General features: G+C 38.3%; 1 protein-coding gene across 4 annotated transcripts in view; it reads left to right on the forward strand.

Moving 5' to 3' along the window:
- The window catches only part of dgkg (diacylglycerol kinase, gamma), a 126,756-nt gene that overhangs the window by 80,396 nt on the left and 30,967 nt on the right, over positions 1-15,393 (forward strand). For all 4 annotated transcript variants that reach the window (XM_077580156.1, XM_077580155.1, XM_077580158.1 and 1 more), the window contains one exon: positions 11,010-11,074. In XM_077580156.1, coding sequence (XP_077436282.1) covers positions 11,010-11,074 — 65 coding nt within the window. The remainder of the gene's footprint in view (positions 1-11,009; positions 11,075-15,393) is intronic.

Raw genomic sequence — 15,393 nt, forward strand, 5'->3', positions numbered from 1 at the left:
TCAAGTGCTGAATGTAAAAACATCCTGTCAGAGTGGTTGACAGGCAGAACATGTAGGCTACACCAAAACAATGATGCAGTAATCAAATTAGTAGATTTCTAGCAGTTAGCTCACTTACAACGTGGCTAGAGAATGAACTATCTGGCTAATTATTTAACTAACTAGTTAGATAGCAACTGAACCACTCACCAATGAACCATTTATATGGATAGCAGCTAGGGAGTAAGTGGCTAGCCAGCTAGCTAAGTAACTAAATCCCTTGTTCATTATATAGCTAGCAGCCAAGCACCTAATTGATAAGATAGTCGGCAAATAGCAAAATAGCTAACTAGCTTGGTTGCATCTAAATTATTAAATAATTGTTTAGCTAATTCACTGTATAGTAATGTCCAAAAACATTGTCTCCCAGAAGTTCTTCTGTATTCACATTTATTTATTGGCAATTTATAAGTTAAACCAGTTACAATTGGGGGAAAAGTGACTCAGCCTTTGTGCGTGTCTGCGTGTACCACATTAAGCATGGAGAAACTGTCAGAGGATGTGAAAAACAAAATTGTGGAAAAGCCTGGACAATCTCAAGGCTATAAAGTCATCTCCAGAATCTGAATGTTCCTGTGTCTATTGTGCGCAAAATCAGAGAATCATCAAGAATTTCACAGCCCATGGCACTGTAGCTGACCTCCTCGGATGTGGATGGAAGAGAAAAAATTATGAAAGATTGCATCAAAAGATTGTCCAAATGGTGGATGAAGAACCTCAATCCACTTCCAAACAAATTTAAGGTCACCTGAAGCTCACAGTCTCTATTTCCATTTGAATGAAAAGAGATGCTGTGGTCGGACACCCACTGCAACAAACACATAAAAAGTCAGGCTGGAGTTTGCCAACATCCTTCTGGTAGAATGTCCTGTGGACAGATGAGTTCAGAGTACTTACTGAAGTGTAGTCTGCAAAGAAAAGAACACGGTCCCTATGGTCAAACATGCTGGAGGTTCACTAATGTTTTGAGGTTGCTTTGCTCTTTTTGGTACCGAATGCCTTGAGTGTAAGCATACAGCATCATGAAATCTGAAAACGACCAAAGAATTTTGGACTGTAATGTAGGGCCCGGTCTCAGGAAGCTGGGTCTCTGTCAGAGTGGGGTGGGTCTTCCAGCAGGACATTGACCCAAAGCACACTTTCAAAAACACCCAAAAGGAATTACAACAAAGCGCTGGAGAGTTTTGAATTGGCCGGCAATGAGTCCTGATTTAAATCCCAGAGAACACCTGTAGAAATTTCTCAAAACGGCAGCTGGGAGAAGAGGCACCCGTCAAATCTGAGAGATCTAGCGCAGTTGGCAAAAGTGGGCTAAAATTCTGACTGGCGAACTAGCTGCCTAACTAATGAACTGGCTTAGTGGATAGCTTAGATAGTAGCCATCCAACTAATTTACTAACTAATTTTTGTATAAATAACTAGAAATCAATCTAAGTATTTGTCTAGTAACCAGACAATTACTAATTTAGATTGATTTATAGGTATAGCTAAAGTAAATACTAAGAATATTAAATAGCTAAAGTACCGGTAAAAACAAAAATAGTGTTTTTTTCGCTGTTAATTTTTTTGCGACTGTCATTTTAGAGCTTAACAATGTGAAACAATCTCAAAGAAAAAAAACTTTGAAAAAGATCCTCTGTATTAAGTGTAAATGCCAACGTAAATGCCAGTGGTACACCACTAATCCTTGGCTCACCCTTGTTGTTGTTTCACGTTTTCTAGAAATTACTTTCTTCACGATTCTGATTAGCGAAAGTACAATACAGCCATTGCCTTCTGCTTGCTTTGATGTTCCCAAGACAGTTTACTAATTTCAACAACAACAAAATACCAGTGAGCTGTACAAATGAACAAAAGGGTGTCAACTTGTCGTTGGGCCTGCACGTATGTGACCTTAGTGCTCTTGAGCAGAGTTCCTCTGGTCTTGAAGAGTCGGCAGGTGTCTCTCAGCATGGTTATTCATTACCGTCCATTATTCATAACCTGCCGTGGACCTGGCAGCTGCTGACTTCCTGTCACTGATACTTCCCCTGACCTTCACCGAATGCCAGCAATACTCCAATGCATGCACACACATACACACACATGCAGACACACGTATCCTCTTGCACACAATTTGTTTTTGCGGATATGCCTGCATGCTCTCTCAGCAAAGATACACATGGAAAGTTTTACACGTAATGGGTTAACAAGTACAGGAACTCATTAGTTAGTAGTGGTTGGTCATGTAAAACAACAGCAATGTCTCAAAAGAGCAAACAACTGTTGTGAATTTTGCTGTTAAGCTTATAATAATAATGTATTAGATTTATATAGTGCTTTTTTGGACACTCAAAGATGCTTCACAGTGGTTGCATTATTCATGCGCTCACACATTCACACTCTGGTGGCGGTAGGCTGATGGAAGCGTGGCTGCCAGTATGCACCTACGGCCCCTCCGACCACCACCAAACATTTGCGCCTTCTATACACCAGTGTGAGTATCACTGGAGGCAATGTGTGTGAAGTGCCTTGCCCATGGACACAACAACACATTACTTAGGGAGAACGGGGATCGAACAGCCGACCTTCCGGTTACTGAACGACCGTCTCTACACCGCCACAGCTTCTTATTGGAAGACAGCAAGTTTTACAAAAGTACCAAAACACTGAACTCGGGCATTCAAAAGTTTTGAGAAGATCAAATTAAGTTTACCTACAAAGGTCATAGTGAGTTTTAGAGTCATCCTGAAATTTCACCTGGAAACTGAATGTAAATAGTACCTGTACCATTGCCAAAATACAGTATGCTAAATAAATGAATGAACTTTTGAATGTAGTCTGGAATGGATGTTCGTCATGGTTACAGACAGTACTTGTTTGTCAAGATCATGCAAGTCACGAGTTTTACAAGAATGAGGAAACAAACGTCGTCGGATATAATCATCTCCAGCTGTGGATTCATGCTGCTTTGACCCCCCCATGCTACTTACTGTATGAAATATACAAGACTTGTTGTTTTGCTGTTTAACTACATTAGTTATAGCGAGCCAGGGCTAATGAATTGTCCCACCAGATCGAAATAATAACTTAGGGTCAGACGTTTGGGGTCATGCCTTGCAACGCTATGTGTCTAATGTTGTTGGGTTTAGCTGAGGACCCAGCGTGTCCAGATAACGTAATTCCGTCAACGCATTCGCACCACATTCATTCTATTTAAGGTTTTTTTGGATGTGTCATTGCCAGCTCGCGCCCTTTTTGTAACACTAGCGTTGCCAATCTCATGCATGCTAACTCACTTGAAGATGGTCCATCAGTTTCTGTTGGTTAGTCCTGGTAACACATCCTGTTTGGTCAACATTAAAAATTATTGCAATAATAATAATGAATGATAATAAATTACTTTAAGAAAAAAAAATGGTTCATGCTAACAGTGGCTGGGGGCAATGTTGACAGTCTGTGCTCATGACATGCATCCTTATTTCTTCACACTTTTTTCACAATTTTTGGGCTGCATGGGGGCCGTGCATTTGATACCAAAGTCTGTCCTTGGGGACACACTTGACTTAATCCACCTCTTTATTTCACCACCAGAGGTACCCAAAAATTGTACACAAGAGTAGGCTGCTGTTACTTTAGAACAGGTTTCAGTATTTCATCAACATTTTTTATACTGAGAGGTATGAATTCATTCAAAGGGCTACCGGCTTGATATAGACATTTATAAAATAAATGCAATCGCAAGCCCACAATCTTGTCTCTATGAATGTTATGTTCTGACCTTTGAAATATACTAGGGTTTTTTTTTTAATCTGACATTGACAGTGCACTTTTTCCAGTAGCGACACAAAAAATTGAAATATCTCACTAGTGAGATATTTTTACAATAAGCCTCTGGGATTGCTACTCATGTTGTCCTTGGGTGCCACTTAGTGCCCTTGGGCACCATGTTGCTGGTCCCTGCTTGAGAATGATATGATTTAAATAAAAGTATAAATAATTCCTTGAGAAGGAGTAAGTACTAAGTAAAAAATATTACTCAACTACAGAGTGACTGGTGAGTAACTTCTGATTATTCTTTTTTTTTTTATTCAAATAGACAAAAAAAATTATTGAATGTGTGATTTTCTACATTGCCAATAAAATCACTTTAAAACAATACTGTTCATCTTCATGAAGTAGCATTAATTAAGGAAAATTCAGCCACCAGAAATGGTCTTAAATTAACTTTGTTTACTTTCATAAAGCAGCACAATAGACTCACCAGGCACTTATTTCAATTACATAGATAAAAGTAAAAAAAAAAAATCAACTAGAGTAAATGTGTTCTACTACACACTTCTGACCACTACTATCATGTAACAATTACAGAAACCCTCAATACTTTACAAAATATTTTGAGGATATGTCATTGCCTAGTGTGAAACTTGCTCATTGTAATTTCATGCATGCTAACTGTTTCTGATGTTTCTGTCAATGGGGTCATGTCGGTTTGTCCTTTACAGTTACACTTCCTGTTGCGACAACTTTAGGATCAAAACAACTTTGATGCTTGTGGCGACTGGAGGCAGTTGCAAATATTTTCAGATTTTCTGATGTGACAGTTTGTCTTGTTTTGGAACGCTTCGTGTAGTCCTAAACCCTGAGTTACAAAAAAACATGTTTGCATGCACACTCGAGGCCTTTTGATGCCCTCAACCCCTCAATTCTGCCATGTTTTCCACGTTTGTGCCTCGCAGTTGTCATTGCAGTCACCTTGCCATGTTTCACGACACGTGAGACACTCCAAAAAAGCCCCGCATTCCTCATGGTTCCTCTCAGTCCATCAAATTGCTTGTGATGTCCCGTCGCTCGGTGGGTTTCAAGTTCTCTGCCAATTAAAGCGGCACTGGCGGCTTCTATTTTGAGATATGAAATTTGCTGATGCGGTTAATTCTGCGCATCAGTGTCCGTCAGGCCACGCTCGGCATTTCACCGGGCCAGTCAGCCGATAAAATCCATATATGATTCTGAACCCAACGAGAGAGACATGGTACTTAACGCATCAATGCACAGCTTTTTCATGATTTTTGGGTCAACAAATTATCAGGCGGAGAAAGAACACATGAACACGCAGCCAGCAGGTAACAACATGGCTTTATTACATATCTGCTTTGGCCGCTGTGGTGCCTCGCTGCGAAGATTTTCGGCGTGTAATTCATAAACCATGAAATACTCGATCAATACTGTATGCATTGATTGAACCGTTCATTTTGGTCTATATAGTAACAAGGTCTACTAACAACATTAAAATGTGTCCAAGAGCATACCACACACTTTTAACTCTCTAATCTCTTTGGGGGAAAATCCTTCCAAAAAAAGTTGGGCCCCGAGTTATGCAGCATGCTATGCTAGCAGTTATGAGTATACACCTTTTCCTGTCCTTACTCACACAAGCAACATATTTTGAGTCCCAACATCCTTGATACTTACACGTCATTTGTGCTTTCCATGTGTCATCCATCCATCCATTTTCTTAACCGCTTGTCCTCACAAGGGTCGCGGGGTTCCATGTGTCAAAGATTTATTATTATTAGACAGTATTTATGCCAGGGCTATATGTGTGCATTGAATCTGTAGGTTGGAGTCTGTGTCAAGTTCTTTTTGGAACCATTTGCCAATATATTCCATCACCGAATTACCATTTGACTCAGCGTCTTCCTTAACCATGAAAATCCTCATGTTGTTTCTGGTGTACCCAGCTTCAAATCATCCAGTTTTTCAAGAATGTGCCCGACACCATGTTTCACTGCTCCATTTCCTCAACCCGCGTTAGTATGACAACCATCTTATCTTTTAGTTCCTCCATTTCCATTGTTAACATAATTTATTTCTGGTCACTATCTTGTCTCAATCATTTGATTTCACACCCTGAATGTAATTTTGCCTTTATTTTTTATTCAGGTCACTTTTTTAATTTGGCCTGCATGGCTTGAATCTGTATGCTAATGACGACGAGTCTAGCTGCGACTGCATCACTTTGTTAGCCTTGGGCGGTAGCGTAATTATTTTGTCTTCTTAGAGACTTTATCTGAATTATTCAGTTGCGTTCTATTGTTTGCTCTGGTAGTCCCATGTTTATTTTTACTGATCATCTACCTTCAAGTTTACTGATTAATTAAGTTAGCCTGAGCGGAGCTCTCATCTTAGTGTGCATCGCTCATCCACCAAACCGGAAGTCCTGTTTTGTTTGTAGCCTATTTTGTGTGTCTTTGTATATTGCAGTGCAGTTGTACACAACTACTACAACACTGTAATGGACATATTGTTCAAATAAATAAAAGGTTGAGGTTACTGATAATGACGGGTCATTCGTGAACGAGCTGGTACAAAGAGTCCTCTTTGAAGTGAATGATGAGAGCCGGCTCCCTCCCTCAAGAGTCATTTTACCTCTCGCTCTCTCTTTCTTATTATGGTGCTCTCTTTTTCACATGTCTGAAGCGAGGTTTGGCTGCGCTGCTCAAAGAGGGAGGGACGGCAAGAGAAAGGGGAGGGGCGAGGGCATGCAGTGAGGGTACTGCACGAGGAGCACGTGCTCCGTGTCTCCACCAGTCAGAGAGAGAGAGAGGAGGAGGAGAAAACAAACAGAAGAAGAGAGTTGAAGTATTTAGTTTTTCTGAATGCCAATTTGAAATAAAATAAGTTATTTTATCCTGGACCTGGTGAGTAGCTTATAATGTTTGTTTTGATCTGTTGCACTTACATTACTACTCACTATTTTTGTTATTTTGATTGAAGTTTTAATTTTGTTGCTTATTTATTGTTTGTAGCCTTTTTAACGTTCAATAAAATAAACAAAAAAACTTTTCTTTACTTGTTGCTATTTACAGTCAGCAGAGTGAAATATTTAGTTCACCAAGTCATTTATCAAAATGTATGCTAAATTTGTCATAAATAGTATATATATATATATATATATTTATATATATATTATATATATATATATATATATATATATATATATATATATATATATATATATATATATATATATATATATATATATATATATATATATATATATATATATATATATATATATATATAAAAGCTTAAGTTAAAAGAGCCGTTTGAGAGCCAAAAAGACCCGGGCTCTTTTCACTGAGCCGATCCAAATGAACCGGATCACCCAAAAGAGCCGAAAATCCCATCACTAGCTCTTTATTAGATCATATTGGTGTACCTAATGAAGTGGCCAGAGAGTGTTTATATTGTATTTCCCTCCATGTGACAGCAAAATAGCGAGAAAGATGAGACAGACAAGAAGCTTTTAACCTATTTATCTTGACAATGGCCTTGTGTGTGAGGATGCACTTGAAGTAAATCAATTTATGTTCTTGTCGGACACTTTAGACCAGCCGCAAATGATGTCATTATACAGTACAAGCATACAAAGAAGAAAAAGCTTTGGATAACCCAGATTTTATACACTTGACATTATTTATTTTATGTGATGTATTGCTTAGAAGCTGCCGTTGAATTATTTTTTTTATACACACAAACAGGGCTCTTTCTCAGGGCCCCCGTGGATCTGCTCAAGATCAACCCGCCATTCAATTAAAGCAGATCAGTTTAATTGATACACAGCACACACTCATGAACAGACAATTTAGTTTGATACACAGCAAACACTGTCAAGCAATCATGAGCCATAGCTCCTCGGATTAATCGAGGTTATATCAGGTTACCACGTTTCCTCACAATAATAGTACTGTAGTGGTTATAATTTACTGTACAGTAGATAGTAACTACCTTGGCTTGGCGATGGTTGCAATAGATGTCTTTTCTACTACATGTTCACCCAGCCCATAGAGAGAACATGGCATTTATTTATACACTGGTAGCCAGGGATGGGAAATCCAGGTCTAGAAAGTAAAAACCCTGCCACAGTTTGGCTATAGTTACAGGTGCTTGTATTCAACCGGCAGGTAAACAACATTAAGAGAAGCACCTGTGGCTAAAGCCAAACTCTGGCAGGGTTTTTACTTTCTTGACCTGGTTTTCCTATCTCTACCGCTGACAGAACTTTCCAAAAACAAAAGCTCATAAACATTAGGTACTAAGAAACACAAATAAAGACCAAGAGTAAAGCAAAAAGTTATGGTAATAAGGAATTGCCAACAAAGTCTTGGTGGATTTAATCCGTGTGCAGGGTGTCCACAGATCATAAATATGATATCTAGAATTATTATTTGAGGCAACAGTAGCTCACCGGGATTTGGAGTTGGAGGGCTATGGTTTGAGATCGGGCACTGCGGCCCTGTATGTTGCATGTCATCATAATTTATTCATAAATTTGACAACAGTGTGGGTCTATACCTATGGATCATTTAAGGAAATCAATTCATTGAATTTATTATTATTATCCTAAATGTTTTTTAATACAGCACTGGTGGTTTCAAATTGCCCACATGACATCATCCGCAAGGAGAGATCTTGACGTTGTCGATGTCATGCAGGCTGTTTTGTTTTCCACAATGTCAAGCCCGGTGTAGTCGGGCGTGTTGCACTCTGAGTACTCCTCCCTCTGCAAATGACTGAGGTCCCACAAAGGCTCACAATGGTGCAAACAGCCAAAACAAAGAAAAGTCCTCCTATACTAACATTTAGACTGTGCTGTGCTGGAAACGAAAATAAGGCCCTTAATGTAGTGCTCTACGAGCTACGGCTAGTTAGCTTATGTGGCGAAACGCAAAGAGCCATGGGGATGAAAGCTCACTTCGCGTCTGGTCTCAACACAGCAAAAGTCACTTAACATCTAATAAAGCTACACCTCTGACAAGTATCTTTATCAAGACGGGAGGATGGGGAGTTAGTAACTGCTGAAAGATTGAGAAGCTATGCTAATTGCTAAGATATTGTGGCATGTAGTTGGGAGACACTGAAATAAGTGATTGGCTGATACGGTACCTTTTTTTTGTGTGTCCCACCTCGTACAGTAGGTCTGGCTGCAACCGCGTTATAGTGGATAATAACAAACTTTAAACAGCAAAATGGCAGGCAAATTAAGATGTGTCTGGAGAGAGAAAAAATACACAATAAAAATAATACACACTGCTATATACATTAGCGAGGACTCGAACCAGAAACCAAAATGAATTAGTACAGAACGCATTACGTCAACCGAGGGGATGGGGCAATAGAGTTAAACATACTGTATATTAATTTAATTTAACATTTACAATATAAGATAAGGTAACTTTTATTTTGCTTCTGCAATAGAGAAATTTGCATCGTTTCAGCAGTAATAATGGATACAGGAAAAAAATTAAAAAACTGCATCCAAACTGCATCTCAACTATTGTCCGTGCATAAAAACGATCCAATCCAATCTATCAGCAATGTTGTTTGTTTGCAAAATTTTAATTAATTTTGACTTCTGAGAGCTAATGAACCTGATTTAATAGTCTTGCTTTTTTTCCTACGGTTGAAAGCATAATCGGTAAAGGCTAATCAATCCAAAGACCGATATTTTGACAATGGCACATTGTCACATCACTAATAGGCGAGACCGGGCTAGTTGTATCACTTCTTATACTGTTATATATTTCTTGGAATCAATACATCATATATAAACAAAATGTATACGAGATGAAAGATAAAAGTCTTAGGTATATTTTTTGTATTTGTGTCATTTTCATACCTTGCATCAGTGCAGAGTTATAAGCCATCAAATAGAGTGAACATGTGACATGTTGCCCCACCAATGGGTAAGTTGTCACACTATATGGGGTAAGATGTCACACTGCATTTTGTAACTAATGAAACAAGGCCAAAATTATCCTTATAATCCTGTTTTTAATTTTTGTGTTTACAGCCATAGAAATCGTTTATCATTGATCTTGAAAATTTAACATTGTACTTGAGAAAAGCTGTTTTGCTTCCCTCAAACTGGAAATTTGAGAGTAAAATTACAAAACACATTTTGTTTAATGGATGGATGCTTCAATCATGAAACTTAAACCAGTCCTGACATGTTTGCATACTGTAGTTCCAACAACTGGGAAATCAATTTTTAATCAATGAAACAAAACCTGGCAAACTCATTTCCTCACTCTTCAGGCTCATCATCTGAAGAACAATTCTGGCATTTGTAAACACAGTTTCCAGAGGTGCATTTTTTATTGGCCCATTCTTTTGCATATGTGACAACAGAGCCCAAAATAACTGAGACAAGTTGCCCCAAACAACCATGTTGGCTAATTGTTGCTCTAGTTTAAAGTTAGCTTAAAATGCCGTGACTGATGCATGACAAGATGTCTGAATCTCTCCTCTAACGTGTCCACATGATTTGCTGCTAGAATTTGTCTATGTAAGACGCCTGTTTCAAAATATATGAAGTTTAAAAACTTTACTTTGGGTTGTGCAAAACAGATAACCGGCACTCATGTCGGCTCAAAATATGCTATTCTCTTCTCAGACAGTACACAACCCCTGACCATTAATAGGAAGGAAACTAGTACACCACTTTTTTGTTGCGCCCTCTGGTGGAAAAGAAAATTGCAATGGGACAACTTACCCATGATACAACTAGCCCCGGTCTCACCTACTTTGCGTTGATACAGGCTGCACCTGTATCCGCCATTACAAGGTTGCTGCAATAAATACACGACAATAGCAAATGATGACGCCATAATATATGAACAATTATGGTTATAGTGTAATGAGTATGCTGTGCAATTGAACAGTCTGCTTTTTTTTTTAATGAATGGTATCAGTAAGGCATATAGACCACTCATACCGAATGAAAAAGATGCCAAACAAAACAGGTTGACCCCTAATCTCTTTCTGTACACTCTGACGTCAAGTAAATAAGCAGAAGTGCACATTGAGGAATTTGTTGCAACAATTTCCTTAATGTCGGTTATTTTTTTCTAAAAGTGAGGATATCTAAACACTAGTGACATGTGGCATCATTTATAGTGAAGCGTTTTATATTTTTTTCTTCACAGGATGCCTCCATTGCCCATCGCTTCCATCTGATGAGGGAGAAGCACCCGGAAAAGTTCAACAGCAGGTTAGGAGATGAACATTTTTGCATAACTGGCTGTGATGGCCACTTTCTTGCTTGCGGTGTAATTAGCAGTTTGTTTACCATGTGGATTGCATTACATTGCATAGGCAACAGATGACCTTGCACTTTTAATCTGGAAATGTGAGCCAATCAACATAAATCAATAGATGCCTGCCCAGCTGGATCTGTATATTGATCCTTTACACACCACACACATGAATGAGATTCAGTAGAAAATGTTATTTTTCCAAAGAGTGTTCAGCCAGAGGGATTTAAAAAATATCGTTGTCGTCAAATGAAAAGCCGTTATGAATAATTTAAACAACAATTTATTTATTTTTTATGGTTTGGCAGATTGGGGTGGCTCGAATGGAATGAATTAAAGTAGTTTTCAAGGCACCTCCATATAAATTTTCACTTTAAAGGGACTTAAAATAATTAAATTTATCAATCAAGTAATTAAACAAAATGAAAATACAGTACAGACAATAATTTTACAAATATTTCTAATTATCTAGATTTTTTTATCATTCTGTTATTTATATTTGTTCATTCTGTTTTTTATTTCATAATAAATTATTTAATACAAAACATCCTTTTAATAATAACACATTTATTTAACCAAAATTTTTTTATGTATGTTTTTTGTTACAATTATTTTGCTGATTATCAGAAAGAAATCCAAGTGATTTTTTAACAGACAAGATATGAAATACAGTGGTCCCTTGTAGTTTGAACATAATTTGTTCCTGCGAAGTGTTCAAAGTCCGAATTGTTCAACCTCCGAAACATTTTTTCCCATAGGAAATAATGTAAATGCAATTAATCCGTTCCCAAGCTCCAAAAACTGAAGTTTCCCATTTTAATTTCTATTAATGTTTTTTACATTTACAGTACAGTGCAGTATTTAAGCAATAAAAATACCGTACCTTTTTTTTTGTGTGATGGCATCAGTGGATGATTAATGCTATGTTAATGCTAGCTTTAGTTCAGTGCTGAGTGTGTGTAATTTACATTGGGCATATTGTTAGACTACTAAGCAATCCTTGCGTGCGTTGTTTAACGTCAGGCACGTTGTTGAACAGCTAACGGGGGTCCTTGTGCCAGTATTTACAGAAGTAGTCATGGTAGTTGCAACGGTGCGATAATCTCCTTCCTAATTCCACTCTGGTTTGTAGCACTGTATGTTTTCCTTTGCTGCCCACTGGCACTGTTGTCTTTCTTTGGGCCCATGGCAAAGAAAATTGTCGTGAAAAAATCAAAATGCACTCACGAGTATGGAGCACCTCCGGGAGTATTCACGATCTGACTGAAAATGAGCAGTCTCAACTACCGCAACGTGAGCATTCGGCATTGCCCGGCTTCACTCGGCTTCACTCTGCTACCCGTTTTCAAGGTACGTTCGTCTTAGCTTACTTTGCTTGGGTGTTCAAATTCCGAAAATGAGTTGTACGAGTTCCGAGACGTTCAAACTCCGAGGTTCCACTGTATTACAATCATAGCATTGAGGTCCCAGTGTTGGCTCATCACATTCTTTCCAGAGCACCAAACATTCGCCTGTCGGCTCCTTCCTGCTGACAAGGCAGTTAAGTATAAAAGCTTGTTCCGCCATCCCAGTGGGAACAGGGCCTGTTCGCATAATAGCATGAATTCAGCCGTCTCCAACTACTCTGACTAGGAAGTGCGAGTATGAGAGTGTTATTGAGACATCTTGTTTACTTTTTAGATTTAAATAATTGATGCAGAGGTCTTCCATCTGCTGTCCTGTATGTATTTGCTACATCAATGACTGGCGGAGGTGGGCGACAAAAAGATACCGCGGTTCTCCAATGGAACATTACTCTCATGCTTTACGTGAACTATTACAGGGCAGCCTTTCAAAAATAAAAATGAGTAAATACTAGGTGTCATTTTAGATGCCGTTTACACGCATTAAAGAGATGGAAAGGGGAAGGTTTTTTTCTTTTCTTAAGATGTTTTTATGATGCCTGGCTAAACATTAAAAGCATGCATAGTTTTGTATTTTAAAAAAAGGTATGTAAATAAACACAAAAAATTGGAAAATTGATAAAAAAAATAAGACAAATAATATATATGTATACACAAAATCCTCATCATACTATCAATAAATTCAACAAATTTGCTAAAAACAATCACATTGCTAAATTCCATGTAAGTTGCATTGCTCATCTGAGGATTGCTTGTGAAATTATGAATTATAAGTTTTGATGTGTGGCCATCTGATTAATTGGTCCGACTACTATTTATTTATTTTTTATTTTACAAAATCATCTCGCGGGCCTTTGTGGGCCTGATCCGGCCCATGAGCCCTATGCTTGACACCACTAGTTTAAATGCTGAAGAAGGTTTAAAAAACATGTTGTTTTGGTCATTGGGTTATGCGACACAGCATTTTGGGGCCTGACAGCATAATATATGCCGACAAAGTAAATTTAAAAATTTGCTTTCCAAAAGGACAAGCAGTTGGTCTGCTTGCTCGTTGTGTTTTTTTTTTTTACCAGTGACATAGGCAACTTTTTGGAATATTACAGTTACAACAACTTAATTAGCAAGTCTTCAGCATCCCAGAAGAAATGCGTTCCCATAACCCAGAATAATAATGTTAAAGGATGGAATCTTGCAGTGTAATTCTAATAACCTATTTGAGTGACAAGTGAGCTCCTTATGGCCACGTCACACTGAGCCCCCAGCGAGAGCGCTAAAGTGACACTTTAGCGACACGCTAATCAACACTATTTACAGTAAGCCAACACTGAAGGCTATTGTTCATCTGTGAATGATCCTCCACAGAGCTACAGACAGCTGATTGACAGCGGCAACTGTTCCATTGTGGAGATGACTTGGCACTTTGCTTCCCATTCGTAGTCGTTTGACTTGAAAAGATGTTTTTTTTTTTATCTCTACGGGTGACAAGATGATCGATCGCCTTTGACCCAGCGTCAGTCCCATAGCGACATTAGCGACACTGCTGTGTTTGTCCTCTTTGCCACTCACACACATTCCCACTTGTGTCTTTTCATGCATATCTCACACACACACACACTAACCACCCCCAACCTTCAGCATCACCTTGCCATCCAGGGCCTGTTAGAAAAGAGACTGCGGGCCCTATTTTCTTGCTTAACGCAAGTCTGGTGCATGGTGCGGCAAAAATGTATAAGGGGCGGGGCCAGACAAAGTTATGGCAATTTCATAGAGGCAAGTCTACGCCGTTTGGGCATCAACATAGGCAACTCCAATCATGTCCACTTAAAGAGGCTTCTCTGCATTGGAAAACCTAGACATGGTGGATTCCCAAACACAATAAACTGGACTTGTCCCGGCAAGAAAATAAAGATGTGCCAGTCTTTATGCCGACCACACGAATGCCTGTCTTCAAAAATGGGGCGCTGTATCCCTGGATTATGAGCCCAGGTACCAGGGATTTTACACACAAGCTAACAATTAAGGCTGACAAATTAAGTGCTCACAGAAGGGAATGACGTCAGCTTGACGTGAGTGGAACTGGAAGCAGTAGCTGCTTGGTCCATAATGACTTGGCTTTTGGAACAAAGAGTAGATGGCTAAAAATCTAGCCACAGACAAAAAAAAATAGCTAACAGCTGTCATTTCTCCAGAATAATACGTTTTGGCTAAAAATATGTAATAAATAAATAAAGTCCATCGTCCGTACAGCTGAAATTATGTCATTAAATTTGTCACATTCTATACACGGGTAAATTAAGGTTGTGAAAACTGTATTTTCATTCCATTATGATATATAACTTTTCAGCATTTTCAAGATGGAAATACAGTCCCCATGCTGAGTTTGTGATAGTTGAAGATTAAAATATGAAGGTTAAAAATAAAAAAGGAACAAAAAAATAACAATAACAACCAAAAACAGCTGCTGAATCATCATAACATTTTCATTTTCTTTATGTGACCAAATGCATATGAGACATAACATCCATGATATCAATCAATTCACTTTGTCACAGACCACACCAAATGACAAATAATCTTCACACAAAATGAATAATTCTAATTTCCCACTGCGGTAATTTGACTTCATTTAAACAAGAAAATATCATAAGGAGCAACAATAAAATAACCAAACTTTGTCTGATCCCTCAGAAGATGAATTGTAATCTTAATGTGGTCTTCAAAATTGAGATTTCATCTGTTGAGAGGTCAAACTTCCAAAACTTTTAAAGGGTTCAAATCTCGGATGTTGTCCTTATCTGCTATTGGAATTGACTTCCCTGTTCTATATTAATAGTTCCTGAAAATTTCAAGTCAATATATTTTTCCTAAGGTAC

This window comes from Vanacampus margaritifer, chromosome 11 (genome assembly GCF_051991255.1).
Source record: "Vanacampus margaritifer isolate UIUO_Vmar chromosome 11, RoL_Vmar_1.0, whole genome shotgun sequence".
Lineage (NCBI taxonomy): Eukaryota > Metazoa > Chordata > Actinopteri > Syngnathiformes > Syngnathidae > Vanacampus > Vanacampus margaritifer.